A 19,616-nucleotide genomic window follows, 5' to 3' on the forward strand; every position below is an offset into this window, starting at 1 on the left:
ACTGCACTGCAACGAAGAATAGCCCCCACTTGCCGCAACTAGAGAAAACCTGCGTGCAGCAACGAAGACCCAACACAGCCAAAAATAAATTAATTAATTAATTTAGAAAAAGAGTTTACATTTTTGGCTTGTTTAATCCTGTGACAACTTGGTGAGATAGATATAGTTGTCCCCATTTCATAGATGAGGAAACTGAGGCTGGGAGAATTTGACTTGCTGAAAAGTACACAGGTGTAGGTAGAAAGAACTGAGACTTAAATTCAGACTTTCTGGTTTGAAGTCTACTGCTTCTTCCATGTATCATCTTGAAGTTCTAAGTATACCTAGGGCCTGACATGACGTAACGTGACAGTGGGGAAGCCTTCACTCCACCTCACTCCCCCTTCAAATAGCATTCTCAATGTTACCATTTTATATGGTGGGGTTCTTTGTATGATTTCATCTTAAACCATTGTGCCACACAGATTTCTACTCCCACTATCACTGCTCCCTTCACTGAGGAGCAGGAAATCCTGCGTACTCTCGCGGTGACCTAAGGGTAAATTGACTTGGGGTTTTCTTTTCCTCCAGAACAGCTGGATGGTTAACATATATTTTTGAGCCTGGTTTATTTTCTATGCTTAATGTGTGTTTCTCTGTTATATAGTCTTCTGATCACAGTTATTCGTTACCTAGGCAAGCATGATACAGTATGGTTTTTGGTTTGGGGTTTTTTTTTTTGAGATATGGTTGATTTACAATATTATGTAAGTGTCAGGTGTACAACATAGTGGTTCAAAATTTTTAAAGGTTATTCACCATTTATAGTTATTATAAAATATTGGCTCTATTCTCTATGCTGTACAATGTATCCTTGTAGCCTGTTTATTTTATACACAGTAGTTTGTACCTCTTAATCCCCTACCCTGTCTTGCCCCCCTCCCCCCTTCCCTCTCCCCACTGGTAACCCCTAGTTTGTTCTCTATATCTGTGAGTCAGTACAGTATGGTTCTTATACGACTTAGCCATATTATCAGGGATCAGATTGGATTCTCAACCTGCCCTGTAGAAGTGCAGCTTGTTAGCCAATTTCAGTCCTTTGAGCTCGGGAGCTTCCCATGGTTGTTTAGATCACAGAACCATTCAGTATGCAAAGACTTGCTTCTTCCTTGATTAGAAACTCTTTATTGACTAAATTTACCAGCAATTCAAAATATGCTGTTGATTGGTCTTATCCTTACCTTCCAGGTTACATTGAGTGAGCTGCATTTCACCCTGAAGGTGCAGTTTTGGCCTTTTGATCTCATTTTTTCCCCTCAAGTATGGACTAAGAATAAATGTAGTTTAGAAACTGAAGTAAGAGCCTACTTTAAATAGTTCTCAAAGAAATGATCTTTTGGTTGGGCACAGTAACTTATGCCTGCCTTCACCTTGCAAGTAACAAACTCAGATGGCGTATTTATTCGTATGCACCACTTTTCATTCTAGCAAGAATGTGCTTTGTGGCTTGGAATGACAATATGGAGGTAGTGTCAGATTGCTTTTATGTTTCTTTGGCTGCAAATTCTCCTTGCATTCCAGGGTTGAAAGTACGGAACTCTTTTCTTTTTCTAAAAAATAAGACATTGTGGAATGAGACCACTGGTATGTTGTTTTTCAGGGAGAGCTTGAATGTTTCAGCTTTCCACTTGTTCCCTGAGATGTAGATTTGAAGGATTATAACCTAAAGCAAAGACTTTCAAAGTTGTAGGTCATAAAACATAAAATAACCTTTTCACCTCTTAGAAGAAGTTATGTCTCTATTATGAGTTGTTAGTAAGTTCAGGGCCCCTCAAAGATACCACATCTCATCATGGTTGTTCAGCGTACTTTTGGGGCTCCACTAAGGATGTGATTTCTTATTTTTCATGTTAATTGTAAACACATAGAAGGTCCTTCTAACTCCCAATCTGTTTTCCAGAAGCACTTTTACAAGGTGCTTTTACAGAGCAGCAAAGGGCTAAGGGCTATAGGCAAATGTATAGACATACTCTCCACTCTTCTAGGATTAGTTTTTTGGATAACACCTGTTGATTTTATTCATCCTGTTTTGAGTTCCATGTCAGTTCATTTTGCCAAGAAGACTCTGTTAGTTATAGAGCACGTGCAGGCTGCCCAGGCTCTGGAGGGTATGTCTCTGTCTCCAGGAGCAAGCTCTGCACGTAGCCTGAACCATCTTAGAGGGGTGGGTGGGTGTGTTTGGGAGGTGGGAAATACAGTCTTTAGTAGCCAGTTTTTCTGACCATGTATGTCACTTTTAGGCACTAGTGACTTGGTTTCTTTGCTCTCTCAGGTAAATATGCCGAGGACATTTTTGGAGAGCTCTTCACTCAGGCAAATACTTTTGCCTCTCGAGTAAGCTCCCTTGCTGAGAGGGTCGACCGCCTACAAGTTAAAGTCACTCAGCTGGATCCCAAGGAAGAAGAAGGTAAGGAAGCTGAGCTCAGCGTTTGCAGGCTCTGCTGAGCAGTTGCTTAGGATTTTTTTTTTCCTGATTTATAAAAAAGTGAGGGGAGAAATCACAGAGACCTATGGAGTTCTGCTTTGAAACAACACAAGCCTGGGTGATGTAAAGAAACCTTTTAATCTCTACCACACCTCCACACACTCCCTTTCTCCCATTCCCCCAATCCCCTCTTTCTCAAATTCCCCTTCCCCCCAGTCGTATTTTGCTACCATAAAAGTACTTGGAAGATTCATTCCTCCTAAGGAGGGGCCTGCTAGATCTGGCCACATAGTAAACCTTTGTGTTGCCTCATTTTGTTCAGTCATGAAATGGCTGGGCTGCTGACAGCCTTGTGGGGCTTCCCCAGAGGGGGAGAAAAAAAAAAAAAAACCTGGCTGCAGACAGCCGCAGCCAAGAAATGCAGCAGCTGAGGCCTCTCCGACTGGTGTGACTCAGTGTTTGCTCAAATAGCCTGTCATCCATTTTCTAATGCCTTCCATCTTCTTTCAGTGTCACTACAAGGAATCAACACCCGAAAGGCCTTCAGAAGCTCTACCGTTCAAGACCAGAAGCTTTTTGACAGAAACTCTCTCCCCATACCTGTCTTGGAAACATACAACACCTGTGATACTCCTCCACCTCTCAACAATCTGACCCCTTACAGGTAACCTGGCTAGCTTCTACCTTTTTCAGCCTGTGGTTAACAACACTAGATTGTCTTTTTATTTAAAGATGTTGTTTACATCAGAGGATTGTATCAAAAAGCATACTACTACCCCAGAGTTGCTTGTGGCAGCAGAAGCTAACGTTTACCATATAAACAGTTGCCACTTATTATTGTTTGATTTCTTAAACTCATAGTGAATATAATATATATTGAAAGTTTGCTATAGCATTGCATGCTGCAGAGTTTACTTTGGTACAAGCCAGGTCCATCTTGGATTCCATCCAAGGAATTTAGTTATTATAGAACCAAAAGGACTTTGTTACAAGGCAGTCCTATAGCATGCATCCCAGGGGCAACATTCTAGCAAGGCTCCCACTTACTCTGAAACCACTAGATTACCAGATGTTTGGGCGTGTTAGTGGGGCCAGCCTTGTGGACTGGCTGCTCTGGGCCCTGAGGGTCCTTCCAGAGCTTAAGGAGTAATTGGCATTCTTCCAAATGAGTGTCGTTCACTTCGTTTTGAACATCCTTTCATCATTCCCCTCTGAAAGGACCTACAGTGCTGTGGCTGGACTTGAAAAAGGTAGTCTTATAGACAACTTAAAGCCCCTCCCCTCTAGTAGTCTCTAGTGTTATCGTGCAAAAAATTTCCAAGCAGGGGCAGAAAGCGAATATTTATCTTGCTCGCATCCATAACTATCTTTGGAACAGGTAAAAGTAATTACAGATAGCTGGAGGCAGATGTCTTCTGTGAGACATGGGTGTACTGCAAAGTAGAATATGTGTGTGAAATTCAAGGACGCCCACCTGATCCACAGAGCCAGAATAGGAGCATGGTCGCTTCTCACACAGATACAGAGGAAGTACATGGCATCTATCCTATTATTATTACTGTGTGAAATTACGTTTGCCCCTTGGCTCTCAAAGGGGCCAGCTAACATAGCAGGGCGTAGATTTGACTCTCTAGCCTGCATCATTTAGCCTGGTTGGATCTGGGCAGAGGGGTTGTAGGGCAGGAAAAGACTACACACCTGATAATATTGAAGGGACTATGGTAAGACAAGTTTATTTTTCAGTTAATGTAGGGTATTTTCCTTTTTAACATTCTCCTCTCAGTTTTCTGGATTTAGCCTAACAGAAAAGAGTGGTGGTGTGGCTAACTCAGAACAAGATTTAATATAAAAATCATTAGTGCATGATTAGGAAATGGTTTCTGTGTGTTGTGATAGGCTTGGAGGTTAGGAAAGAATTACCTTTCCAGTTCTTTTTAGTTCAGAGTAGTGTTAAAATAAATATCCACCCCTAAGTGCATGCTTTCTGGAGAATGGGAGAGACTCAGCCATGCCAAAGTGCAGGATTCCAACCAGGGTCATCGAGTCTGGTAGATGCCTCTACATCGACACTCAGTAGCTCACTCTACCTCTTTCACAGCCACTAAGAGATGGTAATGAAATCTTGTGGTCATAAAACAGCTGGCCATCTTTTCTCACTGGGGCCCCCTTGTGGCTGGGGGGTGGGGGTGGATGCTGAGCTCTTCCGGAAGGAAGCAAGTAGGTGGAATGCTGTGGCTGTCTGTATTTACAGAAGAATAACAGCTGCACACATATACACATTCATGTGTGTATGTGCATACATGTGTACACACGTGAACCTGCACATGTGTGCACAGGTTTTGGGTGGGTAGAAAGCCACTAATGCTTCCTACAGAGACCTGGGCAATTGATGGTGGTAGGGGAACCAGTGACAGAAATCCCATCTAATGTGCCAAGATATCAGAATGTCCTCAGGGAGGTGTCTGCGGCCATGGAGATCATTAGCCATAATCAGGATCCCTGCTGCTATAGCCCATTCTTGCCCTGACCATGCAAATTCCTCTACCAGGAATTGAAAGTAAGGCTAAGGTTCTTAAAAAGCCAGATAAGGAAAGAGGTGCCGTGCCATTCAGGGGCTTTGGAACGCTGGTATGGGAGAGGAAATATGCAGTCGATTTGAATGACTTCTTGATTCCTCAGTGTAAAAACTGCTAACTGGTAGGTGTTTGGAATATTGGATTTGGTTGGGAGCTCATCTGTCTACTGACAGCTACTTGTCTTCATTTCTGTCCAAGGGACGATGGGAAAGAGGCACTCAAATTCTACACAGACCCTTCGTACTTCTTTGATCTTTGGAAGGAGAAGATGCTGCAGGACACCAAGGATATCATGAAAGAGAAGAGAAAGCATAGGGTGAGGGGAAAGGGGCCTCTGTTCTACACATCAGTAGGCACGACTGTGGAGGGGGGATAAAAAGGAAGCCAGTCTTATGTTAAGTAATCATTCCGAGTGGCTGCTTGCGTGGATGTCAGGTGAGACTCTTAAAAAAAAATGTGTCCACTCCAAGCACAACCAAGATGAAAGTATAAATCACACCAAAAATGTGTTTGTTCCTCCCGGTGCTATTAACAATTGAGTATATTCAGGCTGAGTTTTAGAAATTGACTTTTCTATTCACCATTTATTTCTCTTGCAATTTGCACCTGACTCTGCTGGACACTCAAGCTAGGCTAGTTCCCTTCCCTGCCAGTTTTGCAGCTCATTTCTCAGAGATCAGCACAAGGCTCTACAGTGTTTGATTTGCAACAAGAGTGGTTTAACACCTTGACTACTGGTTGGGTGAGGCAGTGGTGGGGGCATAGGCCTGGTTTTGGTAGATGCTCCCCTCCCCTTAGGCTGCCAGTGATGTGTGTAAGCATATGACCTACCAGTTGCAACCTCACAATCCCATTAGCATGGCTGCCGGGAGGCCCAAGAGAGCGCCAGGGGCTAGTGCAGCTGCACAGGCTGAAGAATTCTTCATTGGTTGTTTTGGTTTGTTCTTTAACTATTTCCTTATATCTGTCCCAGATATCTACCGCTATCATTATTTCTCTTCTCTCTTGACTGACCTTTGCGGCATAACAAATAATAAATAGCTGTTTACTAACTGCCTAACAATTGGAGCTGCTGAAAAACATGAATGAAGTACCCAAAGAGGTAGTGGGTAGAGGTGTTTGAGTATGGGATTGAGGAAATGTGTTTGAGCCCAGGAGGTGGTTTGGATTAGATGACCTCTAGGTCACTCTAAACCCAGCAATTCTGTAAATTCTATAGTTACTGTATGTTGTCTAGGCAAATCTTCTCTTGGGTATATATCCATGAAGCTGGGTGGAATTTTAATGAAGAACTTTGGGAAATGTTTATTAAGGCTTTTCTGTTTCTTTTCATTGTAGAAAGAGAAGAAGGATAATCCAAATCGAGGAAATGTAAACCCACGTAAAATCAAGACACGTAAGGAAGAGTGGGAGAAGATGAAGATGGGTCAAGAATTTGTAGAATCCAAAGAAAAGCTGGGGCCTTCTGGGTAGGTGGTGCTTCTCTCCTCTTGGTAGCATTCTTTGAAGGGGCTGGGCACCTGGGGGCAACAGTCTGACAGCTCTGGTGTGACACCTTTCATACCCCCTGAAGTCTTGCTGTGTGGCTTAAATCAATACCACTGTTAATCAGCTACTTTAAAGTGCCTCCATCTGGTGATTAAAATTTGCTAAAAAAATCAAGAGACTTGGCGACGAGAGTGGTCTGGAAAATAAAGCCTATGGCTTCTAGTGCCCTTGCTCTGCCAGACACTGGTATGTCTGAGGCACTCAAAGGAAAGACTAGAAAGGGAAGAAAAGTGGCTTTGGGAGGCCTTTGCCTCCAGAGCATTGATTTGAAGGTTGTGGCTAAAGAGCTGGGCATTTCGTGGGAGTGGGGAGGGCCAGGCAGAGAATTTGTGCACATCACCAAAGCAACTTTTCAGTCAGCCTTTGTCAGTCTTGGGAGAGAGGCTGGCCAAGGGACTGAAAGCAGACCTCAGAGACAGTGTGGGAAAGGTCGTGCGGCCAATATTGAGGCTGTATATTTCCGTGAAGAAATGGTAGATGTCAGTCTGACCCCATTTCCCAACACCAAATCACACTAGAGGTTTAAAAGGAAAAAAATGGTTTTAAAGCTTGGTTTGATGCTTATCCTGGTGTCCGACCTGTGTGACATTCAAAGCCAAGTCACCACGATTGCTTGGCATAAATGTCGCCCTGGTTTTTCCCCTAAATACCTTGCATCCTGGCTGTCAGAGAACCATGCCAGCCCATGCCGGGTGTCTAGGAATGATAAAAGGAAAGAGTTGAGTTGTTCTTGCTTTTAGGAATAATTCTACCATGAAAATCTTGACTTTTAGAAATCTTGACACTTCTGACACTTGTTCTTCCTAGATTAAGAGATTTGTTTTAAAGAGTGATGAGGATGGTGAGAGGAAAAATGAGCCTTTCTTTCTACAGGGGAATCAGCCCTGAGGGTACCTCCATTATCTTCACCTCCCAATAAAAAGGGGCCATTTTGTTCTGTGGTCCCTCCTGTTCAGACAGGCCCTTGTTGTATGAAGGTTCAGTGACTCTAAGGGCAGAAGCATGTTCAGGATGCCGACCAACTGTGTGTGTGTGTGTGTGTGTGTGTGTGTGTGTATTGAGGTGGTGAAAATAAGGACTTTGGATCAGGCTGCATGGCTGCTCTACCTGGACATGCTTGTTGGTGAGCCTGTAAAGAGATATGCCAAGTCTATAGGGCTTCAGGCCTTGGGGATTTTCCACATCAGAGCATCATTTGACTCAGTTAGTTCCCTCCAACTCTGTTCTCCCTGGGGTCTGCTTTAGATGAGTTCCTTATAATCCAACAATGGTGGAAAGAAGCGGGAGGTGGAGCAGAACAGGCCACATTTTGTTAGCTGCTGCTTGGTATGTTCGTGCTTGTTTAGAAGTTTGTTGCTGTTCACCCAGAGCAAATTCACCCAAGGCCCAGTGCTATGAGGGACAGGTTTTCGTGAGGCAAGCCCTAGCACCCCACTTTAATCAGCAGCTCCTTTTGTTAGATAAGAGACCACGTCTAACTACCACACAGCAACTTGCATTTGTCCTCAGCTTGGTTTTGCAATCAGATGCCTCCTTGGCCTTTGAGCGCTCCAGAGGCTTGCCGACCTCAAAACCAGGCTGTGTGCCAGTCACGTGCTTGCAGCTCACTAGCCTTGGGGCTTGGCTTTGCCCTTTGCTGCAAGACAGACTTTGGGATTTGGGTCTGGGCTGCTCCTAACATTTGGGAGAGAATTTCAAAGAACTGCTGGGTTTGACAAGGCCAACATTGGGAAAGGAACAGCATGGTTTTGATAATCTGGGTTCAGTCCCATTTCTACAGACAATCCAACAGAAATATCTGGGAGAGGGTAGGGATAAATTGGGAGATTGGGTTGGACATATACAGACTACTATGTTATAACTAATAAGGACCTACTGTATAGCACAGGGAACTCTACTCAGTACTCTGTAATGACCTATATGGGAAAAGAATCTAAAAAAGAGTTGGATATATGTATATGTATAGCTGATTCACTTTGCTGTACACCTGAAACTAGCACAACATTGTAAATCAACTATACTCCAATAAAAATTCTTTTTAAATAAATAAATTACAACTACAGCAAGTGGGGGAAAAAACAAAAGAAATATCTGGGAGGTTTTTTTGTTTGTTTAAATTTATTTATTTATGGCCGCATTGGGTCTCTGTTGCTACGCGCAGGCTTTCTCTAGTTGGGGCGAGCGGGGGCTGCTCTTCGTTGCAGTGCGCATGCTTCTCATTGTGGTGGCTTCTCTTGCTGCGGAGCACGGGCTCTAGACGCACAGGCTTCAGTAGTTGTGGCACGCAGGCTCAGTAGTTGTGGCTCATGGGCTTAGTTGCTCCACAGCATGTGGGATCTTCCCGGACCAGGGCTCAAACCCGTGTCCCCTGCATTGGCAGGCAGATTCTTAACCCCTGCGCCACCAGGGAAGTCCTGGGAGATATTTAACAATAGAATATTTAGTCCTAAAATAAAACTTCAGTACAACAGAAACTATATGAGAAATATACTAATTTTATTTCTCCCTAATAGCTTTTGTATCAAATGCATTTTTATGGGGTCTTTTAAGAAAACAAGAGAGTACCACTCAGACTTTAAATGACAGTTTTGGCATTGGGTTCATTGTCAGGTATCCACCCACCTTGGTGTACCAGAATGGCAGCGTTGGGTCTGTTGATAACGTGGATGCAAGCAACTACCCACCACCACCACAGTCAGACTCCACTTCTCCGCCTTCTCCTTCCTTCTCTGAGGACAGCTTGCCTCCCCCACCAGCAGAATTCAGGTAAATGGTGATACCTCTTCCATCTACTAGGGGTGGTTAAATGCTCAAGGACAAAGTAAGAGTTCTAAATCCAGGCCAGGACCACTAAAGTGACTCCAGACAAGTGTGTCTAGATAATAGAAATAATTAGTATTTATTAAGTGTTTGTAAAGTGCCAGGCATTATGCCAAACACTACATATGTTACTTAATCCCCACAAGAGTCCTCTTGAGATAGGTACCCATTTTACAGATGAGTAAACAGTGAAGCACAGAGAGGTCAATGAACTTACCTAAGATCTCACAGCCAGTAAGAGGCAGAGTCATGATTGGAAAGCAGGTCAGTCATGATTGGAAAGCAGGTCAGGCTTTCTTTCCAGAGCCTGTGTTCTTAACTACTAGCTACACCTGAGCAGATAGAAGTCACCAACTTATCTCTTGCTTTTTTTACTTGGCTCTGACTCAGCATGACATAAAGTGGTATAATCTCCTGCTGTACATAAAATATTGAACAGCCTCCTTCCCAGTTATCTAGGAACGTAGAAGATAGTCACCCTTTTCTCCTGTCACCTCTGGTCCATTTCACCGTGGATAAAATCTCCAGAAAGAAGGAAACAAAAGAAAAAGAGATGAAACTTAGAATCTGACCATTTTGGTATTTGTCAGTGTCCCTGGCAGAGGTATATAGAGGAAGAGTTAGCAAGTAATGGCTGAAAGAGGAAGGGATCTGAGGAGTGTTAGATTTCAGTGTTTCCTCATAGTTACTTTTCTTTCTGATGCCTGACAAGTGAGAGCTTTGAAAAGTATGCTTGTCTCCTTGGACACTTTAATCAGAGATTGGGTATGTTGAAGACCCCTCAGATGGAGACCTAAAGCAGTGCTGTCACCCCCACCGCCCGCCCCATTCTTGGCGCTTGAAACCACTAATCCCAAGTCTCCTTCTGCCTCCCAAATCACTTCCTGCTTGTTGCCATGTTGGATGCAGCTAAGGCTCGAAGGTCTGTGGAAAATTCCAAGATGGATGCTTTTCTAAGGAGTAGCTATTAGTGTAGGGCAGATAAAAAGGTGGAAAAAGAATCCCTGCAGTCTCACACATGGCCTGAGACCTTGCAGCCTCAGTCAAGTAGGCCTGACCCAGGAGAGGTGCACCTTAATTCTCTCTCAACCCGGGTCAAGTCTGGCAGCACATTCATTTCCCGTCTCTGCTGATCCTCAGGCCCTCGTTCTGTCTCAAGTTTTTCCACATGAGCACTGAAGGTACATTCACCTAAATCTGTACCCCGCTCAGGTTCGGTCAGCTTGGCTTGGATTTCCTGCCCTCATAAGATCTGGTGAATGTTAATAGCCTGTGGAGCAGAGCCTGTGGGTAGTGGTGTTTGAATTTTTATTCCAGTTCTTTCTTGCGTGCCTTCGTAGTCCTGGCTCCAAGATTGAACTGACCCTTCTTCTTAGAAGGGTGCCTTCCCTTGGAGAGCTGAAAAGTTTGAGGGGGACCTAAGAGAGGATCTTGGCCAGCCCTTACCTGTTGGAAAAATCCTAAGTCCACTTTTTTCAGGTAGTTTTTCTCAATTTCTGCTTATACTCCTCTGCTAATGGGATGCTCATTACCTTACAAGGGTGCCCATTCCATTGTTGGTCTGTTCTGACCATCCCCAGGTTCTTCTTTCTATTTGAGGCAAAATGAATTGATACTGTCAACCAAAATGAACCTAGGCTTATAGATAAACTTAACTAAAAGTGGAGGTTTGCATCCTGAGAGTGATGGTGGGTCTTTTTGCTTTGTCCTTTTAGCTACCCAGCAGACAGTATCCAAAGAGGGTCTGGCTTAGCTGGGCCCAAAAGATCCAGTGTGGTCAGCCCAAGCCATCCACCACCAGCTCCTCCTCTGGGCTCTCCGCCAGGCCCCAAACCTGGGTTTGCTCCACCACCTGCCCCTCCGCCTCCACCTCCGATGATGAGCACTCCACCCCCACCACCGCTTGGAGGATTTGGGTCTCCAGGGACGCCACCACCACCTTCACCCCCATCTTTCCCACCTCACCCCGATTTTGCTGCCCCTCCACCTCCTCCCCCACCGCCAGCAGCTGACTACTCACCTCTGCCACCACCTCCCTTGTCCCAACCAGCAGGAGGAGCACCTCCGCCTCCCCCGCCCCCCCCTCCTCCGGGGCCCCCTCCTCCCCCTTTCAGTGGTGCAGATGGCCAGCCTGCTGCACCTTCACCACTTTCTGACACCACCAAGCCCAAGTCCTCCTTGCCTCCTGTGAGCGATGCCCGCAGCGACTTGCTTTCAGCCATCCGTCAAGGTAAAATCCCAGTGGTGGGTCCGGGATCATGAAGCCTTGTCTTTCTGCAGCTGGAAGACTGATTGGAGGGTGGACAAGGGGTTCTGCGACCTTCCAAGGGAATAGCTTTCGTTGGGTGGGGAGAGATTAAGACCTCAGATCAGCGTGAAGAAAGGCTTCGCTCTAAAAATACAGAGGTTTATATTTCTTTCCACCTTGGTTTAAAGTAAAGACTTCTTATCGTGGGATCTTTGAACTCCTTGGAAATTTATGCTTTGTGTATGTTTGCATCCATTTTGTGCCCCAGAGAAAAACAAGAATCACTGTCTTAGAAGGTACTTCCTCAGCTGGACTCACACACTCCTTGTCCTCCACTTTTTTGCCTTTCATATCCTTCCTCCCTACTCTCCCCCACTTCCCACCCCCTTCCTTCTCCCCTTTTTCTCCTATCCCCTTCCCTTCCTTTCACCCTACCTTCCTCCCCTCCCTCATCATCATCTCACCATCATGGGGCATTTATTCTCTTTCTGTCAGAGGCCGGTTCTGGTCCCAAGGGACTGGAGTAGTTTCTTCTGTCTGATCCTCCAGGAACTGAAGGGTTGTCTAGTGGAGACAACCTAAGGCAGCTGAGCTTCATGAAAACAATGACTTGGGCAGACTGAGTGCCCACTAGGTGGGGATTGGCAGCCACTCCCCACTCAGTCTTGGGAGAAGTACCATCCTCACCAGCCTGAGAAACTGGGAAGCGTGGAAACTGGGAAGAATGGCAGGCTCCTTTCAGACACACCTGTAGCACTGGGGCCACAATTTCATAAAACCTGTCTTTACTTCTTGTCCTGAGGATCTTGCTTTCCCAGAGGGTCCTTCTTTTTCACTGTCCTTTCCAATACCCACCACCACCAGGGGCTGCTCCCTCTTCCACAGTCCCGGATGGATTCGGAGACTGACGCACCCCTTAACCCTTCTCTCTCTCTCCCACCAGGCTTTCAGCTGCGCAGGGTTGAGGAGCAGCGGGAACAAGAGAAGCGGGATGTTGTGGGCAACGACGTGGCCACCATCTTGTCACGTCGCATTGCTGTGGAGTACAGCGACTCAGAAGATGACTCCTCTGAGTTTGATGAGGACGAGTGGTCGGATTAACTCTTCTGCCTGCTGCCCGCTTCCTTTTTCTTTCCTTCCTACCTGCCTCCTTTGATGCCTACCCCGACAGTCCCAAGGGGAAAAAAGGGAGGAAAAAAAGAATCTCAAGGGGCCAGAGCCTTCCCTGAAGCAACCAAAGATATATCCAAGTGCTTCCTCCAAATCAGCATGTATTTCCCGTCTCCCCGAGGTCAGGCCCATGGGGCTCCTGAGGTTCGGTAGCTGAGATATTCCCTCTTCCCTTCAAGTGACTGTTGCATATTGAAGAGAAGGGAAAACCCCAAAGCAGATCCCTTTGATTGGATTTAAATTTGGAGTTGGTGCCTTCCCCTAGAAGCCATTTTCTGTGGTCTTCTAGAATCCTTGCCCTCAGCTACTTTGAATAATGCCAGCCATCTTCTGGTCCTAAAGCCTGCCTGGACACAGCTGGCCCCTTTCCCATGCACTGAGAGGGCGGAGCAGCCGCATACCCCGTGCCTCCCCCTTCTGCCCTCATCAGCAGGGTGAGGCTGCCTTTTGCTAAGCCATCTCTATGTCTGGATGCCCTTTATTCCAGGAGCCATCCAGCCCCTAAAGAAATGTCTTACCCCTCTGCTCAGAAACAATGCCTTTCTGGAGGCAGGGGTGGTTCCCTCCCTCCCAGGGTCCCTCTCCTGAATGTGGTGTTCCACGTTCCTTAAATGCCCCTCCCTCACCACCAGGTGCCTCCAAGCACCACAGCCCGGTTCTAACCTCTAATACTCACGACCAAACTAGCCCTGACACACAGGGATCTGGGCCTCTTCTGGCTCTCGGGAGCCAAGCTTAGAGACTTGTAACTGCAGGACTGGAAAAAGGCGGAACTGGGTTGAATGATGCTGAAGCCTAGAGATGGGAAGTGACTTGCTCAAGGTCACACAGTTGGATGATGACAGAGCTAGACCCCACAGTTCCTGATTCCAAGTCACCTGTGCTTTCTGGGACCAAATGGTGGGCACCTGCTGGAGCCCGGGCAGAGCAGTTCTTGGCTCTGTGCTACTTCAGACCTCACCACAGGTGGGGGTCCCAGTAGAAGGGCTCAGGGCCTGTGCCAGGCCTATCAGTGCTGCTCAGACCCTCATGGCCTCTCTTGTAATTGTTTGCTCCCCCTTTCCTATCACCAGCCAAGCACCTGGCCTTGAGAGCTGCCCTTTTGGGGGACCAGAGGTAGTGAGAGAAGGAAGCGGGTAGGCAGCGTGACAGGTGCTGCTTTCAATTCCTCTGCAACTCCTCCCCCTTTTATTTCCCCAATTTAAGCATAGGTCCTTCCAACTGTAGAAACTTCAGTCCCTCGGGCTGGCAGCCGCTGCAGGTAGCTGCCCCGGGGCAGGGGGCGCTGGCGGCTGGCGGCCATGAGGAGGGTCGAAAGGCAGAAGGACTCTGGGTCTTGTTTCCAGCTCCCCTCCTCACTGCACAGTGACGTTCCCTCCCTCACTCCCCCTTTTTCCCAGAGCTAATACACAGGTGCTATTATTCAGAAAAAAACTGGTCAACTTCGGCCAACAGTGAGGTTTCTTCTCTTCTGCCCTAACTATTGTGTAGCCTCTTGTGCTGAAACTGGCTTCTGGCTTCTCCGGCTTCTCCGGCTTTCCGAGCCCTGAAACAAAGAGAAACAGGATCTGTCTCTACCCAGCACAGCAAATGGTTATAGTAATTGCCAAAGCCCTCATCAACCCCTCCGGCTTGAGGAGAGGGTGTAATCGTGGGTACTGCCGCTGTGCCCTGGCTGAATCTCCCCCTCAGCCTTCTTGCTGTGAACTTGGGGCGTGGGGACCGAGTCTTTAGAGGCCAGCGTGCCCTCCTGCAGGGGCTGCTCCAGAGTGTGCCCTCCTTCCTCTCCTAGATCACACATCTCTGGCACAGGGATGGCGTCAGGCCCCAGTGCTGAGCGTACCAGACGGTGTGCACCCCCTCCTTGCCTCCCACTGTGCACTCTGGAAGCTGAAGGTGCTTTCTTCAGAACTCTAAAATGGCTGTCGAAGGTGCCCCCGGCTGCAACCCAGCAGTGACCAAAGTGGCAGGTGGAGGGCAGTGGTTCTCCCAAATAGGAGTCCTGGGGCCTGGCTAGGCCAGGGTTTGGGCCTAATGGCTTTGACTAAATTACCCCCATCCCCCTCCTTTCCGGAGAAGGGGGAGCCAGCACTACTCACTATCATTCTTCTCTGACCTTGAAGGGGGCGGTGTTGGCCTGGCTTCTGGAATGGACGGAGTCTGCCTTGGAAAGGGCTGGGGGCAGGAGGAGGTGGGGAGGGCCACTGCCTGCAGAAGGTAGGATTAGATCATTAGCTCAGTGACCTCCTAGGGTTTCGATATGCTGTGTTCTCATCCTACAGCTGGTTTGGTAATGATCTGAAAGTCCCGGAGAGCAACAGCACAGCTCTGCCCGATGCTCTCATTAAAATCTATGCAGCCAAGCTCGGCGCTTTGTAGCAGCCGGCCTTGCGAAGCCTCCTCAGCTCAGGGGGCTGGGGACCCAGTCAGCCGAGAGGCCCTCTGGGCTCTACTTATGCATATGTGCACCAAAAAAAAAAAAAAAAAAAAGCTTCTTTAAACACAGAGCCCTTTAAGATGATAAAGGACCCTATGCAGGTAATTGTGTTATCTTTGGAATCCTGTAATTGTAGAATGCAAAGTTTAGTGATTATTTAAACTGGGCTGAGGCTGGTAAGAGTATGGAGCAATGGCCCCTAAGGACTCTAAGGGCTGAAGCCAAGGAGCCGCCTCCCTTCCCTATTCTGCCCAGCCCAGGGGACCTGCCCCCATTCCTGTGGCCCAGGGGCCCAGCTTCCACTCGGTAGTGTCAGAAGTGAGTTGTGACTCTGCCTTGGTTGTGAGATGAGTACATTCCAAGGGAGCAGCCACGGGGAGGGGGCAGGCTCAGCGATCCCTTGGAGGCTCCGAGCAGCTGGCCCGAGCTCCAGCTCGCCTCCAACGGAAGCTCAAGCGCCCTCAGAAATGACCCTGGCTGGTGTCACCGCAGAGCTGAGGCAGTGTTGTCAGGGCTAATGTGAAATCTCTTCCCGTGGCGCCGATTCTCCGGCTCGGCAGCGCCATCTCGGACAGATTGAGGTCTCTGTGGCTTTGGTGACCCTGCGTAAGCATTCCCACCGTGTCCCAGCTCTGCTTTCAGCCTGCTGCCCACTGCAACCCCCCTCACCTGACCTCAGGGCTTGAGGAGGGGGGCAGTGACCCCAAGGCCAGGGGCTTTTGCTCAGGAGAGAGGTCAGGCGTCCTGGGGGCTTTGAGCTCTACCGGGGTTCAGCCGACCTGGGACCAGGTGTCACCCAGAGATGTGCCTCAGGAAGCGCTAGGGAACAATTTCGTTACTGTATTAACTTTAGTCACTTAACTCACTTGAGAAACTAACCAATTTTTACTTTCTGTCTAGAATGATGTATGTGTAGGAGAGAGAGCCATCATGCTCCTGAAGTGCCTTGTTTTCTCTGATATAAATATATTTATGAGGACCTGGTCCAGTGGATTCTTGGGTGTGTCTGCCACATCAAGATTTTAGGGAGTGGGCTTGTTACATAGTGGGGTTACAGTCTGAAAATGAGTCCCCTTCCCCTGAAGATGGGAACGGAGCTTGAGATGCAGCTCTGAGCTCTAACCTTCAGGGGTTAAGCCAGACCCCTGACGTGACCCTTTCCTTGTCACCCTATTCCTCTCAGGTCCTTAGAAGGAGGACTAGTTTTTCAAAGCCCCGTGCCTCCAAGCCTGGTCCTACTTGAGTCCCTGCCAGGCTCGTGTGTGTACCACATTAGCACCCCAGTGACCTGAAGATTCTGTGTAATTGTTTTACGTATACATGCGAATGCATAAATGCCAACATCTTAAATAATTTGATAAAGTCTTTGTAACCATGCATCCACCTCTGGGGTGTGTGTGTGTGCACATATATGTGTGTAATGGGAGAAGCATTTATAAGGGGACGACTGATAGCCACGGGTGGTGGCCAGAGCTCCAGAGGGTGGTCGGTGTGGGTGGGCTTGGAGGGCGGGAGGCCTCTGGGCCTGGATGGTGCACCCTGTGCAGGAGGTGGGGGAATGAAGGCCGGAAACCATTTTGGGTTAGGGTGAGACCCAACTGGGGGACCTAGAGGCCCTCAGCTGGCTGAGAGGGGGGTGCTGGGGCCAGGGAGACTCCTTGCATCAGGCAGGAGAGGAACACAGGCTGAATGCTGATGCTGCCTCCCAACATCTGGCCGGCATCTTGTCTGCCTCTCAGACCCAAGCAACTTACCTTAAATAGAATGATTTACAATGGAATCCGATAAAAGGTTTAGGGTGCTGCATGCCCCTTCTGCCTGGGAAGGTGAGGGAGCTGGGTTTATATTCTGACCCCCAAAAAATGACCTACCCAGGAAGCAACGGTTGTTCCGAGCCCAGCTGCTGCGGGTGACTGTCCCTGGGGGTAATTTATGAGTAGACACCCAGTTCTGGGCCCAGCAAACAGTGCGGTGGCCCCGGGAGAGGGTTGGGAGCAGGGTTGGTGACTTGGCTGGTCACGCCTGCTGTTCAGAGAGAGTCACCCGCTGGCATCCCAGGAGAGGGGGCAGAAGTTTTGAATTGTCAGCAAGTGCTGCGCCAGCCATTCTGAGCTCATCGCTGGAGGTGGGGTGCAGGGGAGGGGGCGCGGGAGCCAGCTCGCCCCGGGCGGAGCCCCTCGCTCCACCCTTCTGCTCAGGCCTGTGTTTAGTCAGCACTTGGCTTCCCGAGGCCGGTGACTGACAGGCAGCCAGACGCCCGCCCTGGGAGAAGACAAAATGGTGGTGTCAGGAGCCGCCCTTGGTGGGGAATTGGAGGGAAGGAATGTGGTTCTGGGAAGAAGGAGGCCTGAGCTTGAATTCCGGCTCCTCCGCTTGGGAGCTTCAGCTCTCTGGGCTAATCCTGAGAAGAATGAGCATTTACTACTACCTGCCCAAGACTGCGTACATTTTATTTCAACCTCATGAACCAAGAGTCTCCCATTTTACACACGAGAAAAAGATTCAGAGAGGTTGAGTTGCTTAAGATCACATAGCTGGCCAGGAGCAGAGCCATAGTTCGCACATGGGTCTCTTGTGCTCTGTCCACCATGGAACTTAAACCGTTTTCAGAATCTCTCCATCTAGCATCGTGGTCTTTGGTGTGAGGGGGTGTGTTAAAGGTTTTCTGTTACAGTCTACCCTACCCCCTGGTGCCCAGTTTTATAGGTGATGGTTATTTTTGCTCTTACTTTGAAATCAAGTGGGCTAGACTGAGGGTTTGGCTATCCTAGACCTTTATAGTTAGAAGTACCCTGTGCCCTCAACTGCCTGGGACAAAGTGAGTTCCCTAGGTATGGGCTGGGGCTTCCGTCGGGCATGCCTTCAGTATATGCACACACCTGTTCAGATGGGTGCATCTATGCACACTCGGACATGGATACACACGGAGATGTGCACACACTGCACAGAGAGTCTTATCCTTGTGCAAACAAGGGCACAGATCAGCACACAGTTACAGGAACACACATAGGTGCAAGCAGACCTCACACAAAGTCCTCAGGAGCCACCCCTCCCTTCGTGCTCCCTCCGCCAGTTCCTCACTGCCCCCTCCTGGTCACCCAGCGGCCAGGGCAACCTGGCACCACTTCCTGTAAGTTCTGCTCTGGGGTGGTTGTCAGCTAGTTCCCTCCCAGATCATGCGGCTAGGAGCTGTTTCAGGTGCTCCCCAAGCCAGCCTTAGCCCCAGGAGAAGAGGTGTCTGGGGGGGGGCCTGAAGCTGGAAGACAAAAAATAAGCCTTTCACACCCAAAAGAATCTCTTCATGGTAGAATTGTCAGTACCATGGTGGCAGGAGTCCTGCAGAGACACCTTCCCACCACAGCAGGCAGCCATCCCCACCCTTACCTGGGGAATTGTGCACACACCTGCTGACGCTCTGCATACATATTTAAAGAAGAGTAGATATCCTGGCTGAGAAGTCAGAGGTCAGCTCTTCTAGCTCCCACCTTGCTGCTCCCTCTCTGGGCCTCAGCTTCTTCCACTATTCAATGAGGGGTTGACCAGGATGATGTATGCTGCACCCCCCACCCCCAGCCCCCTGGTATCTCAGTATCTTGGAAACTAACCTCTCCCAGACGTGTTCCTGAGTAAGGCACACCTATAAACATGACCCCATGGACTCCTCAGGCCAGTTCTGCAAGGATTACCAACACTTTAAAAGCTTTTTATTCCTATTTTATGGTTGAGGAAACAGAAGCACAGAGAGATACAGCAACTTGTCTGAAGTCACACAGCAAGTTGACAGCAGGCATGGAAATAGAAACCCTCTTCTTTCCAATGCCCCAGGCTGCCTGGGGCATTGGTAGAAAGTAGAACACCCTATGGGCTTGGGTCCAGAGCCAAGGAGACAGGAACTACAGAAGCAAAAGCCAGAACCTCTGCCCTGAAGGCTGAGAACCCAGAGGAAGTACCAGGCTTAGGCATTAGTTGAGTTCCACCACTCCCCACCCTTGCCTATAGACTGCAGAAACCTCAAGCTCCCTATTCCTCTGCAAAGCCAGTGGCTGGCTATGGGGGTTCTCCCTATCCTGTGGCTACTTGCTAGTTCATCAAGGCAGGCACACACCGGAGTGGTGTGTGCACGCATGCCTGGACTCCACGGGTGTGCACACACAGCTGTGGATGTATGTTCTTGCACACCTACAGGTATACTTAGGTGTACATTCATAGGCATGTGTAACATGTAAATTTGTATGTTTGCAACCCTGTATACATGTGATACATTTGTGTGTTTAGGTGAAGTATGTTTGGATGTATGTACGTAAATGGTCTTTGCGTTTCTGGCGGTTGAATTTATGAACAGGCAAGATTTTG

General features: G+C 48.2%; 1 protein-coding gene across 4 annotated transcripts in view; it reads left to right on the forward strand.

The window, feature by feature from the left end:
* Nucleotides 1-16,642, forward strand: part of WASF2 (WASP family member 2) — a 71,230-nt gene extending 54,588 nt beyond the window's left edge. For all 4 annotated transcript variants that reach the window (XM_027109519.1, XM_027109520.1, XM_027109521.1 and 1 more), the window contains exons 3-9: nucleotides 2,312-2,446; nucleotides 2,975-3,128; nucleotides 5,239-5,356; nucleotides 6,379-6,509; nucleotides 9,199-9,354; nucleotides 11,124-11,638; nucleotides 12,600-16,642. In XM_027109519.1, the coding sequence (XP_026965320.1) occupies nucleotides 2,312-2,446; nucleotides 2,975-3,128; nucleotides 5,239-5,356; nucleotides 6,379-6,509; nucleotides 9,199-9,354; nucleotides 11,124-11,638; nucleotides 12,600-12,757 (1,367 nt within the window). In that variant the 3' untranslated portion in view covers nucleotides 12,758-16,642. The remainder of the gene's footprint in view (nucleotides 1-2,311; nucleotides 2,447-2,974; nucleotides 3,129-5,238; nucleotides 5,357-6,378; nucleotides 6,510-9,198; nucleotides 9,355-11,123; nucleotides 11,639-12,599) is intronic.
* Nucleotides 16,643-19,616: the final 2,974 nt, after the last annotated feature.

The sequence above is a fragment of the Aethalodelphis obliquidens genome, unplaced genomic scaffold, assembly GCF_003676395.1.
Source record: "Aethalodelphis obliquidens isolate GAN/ISIS:26980383/991018 unplaced genomic scaffold, ASM367639v1 scaffold9, whole genome shotgun sequence".
Lineage (NCBI taxonomy): Eukaryota > Metazoa > Chordata > Mammalia > Artiodactyla > Delphinidae > Aethalodelphis > Aethalodelphis obliquidens.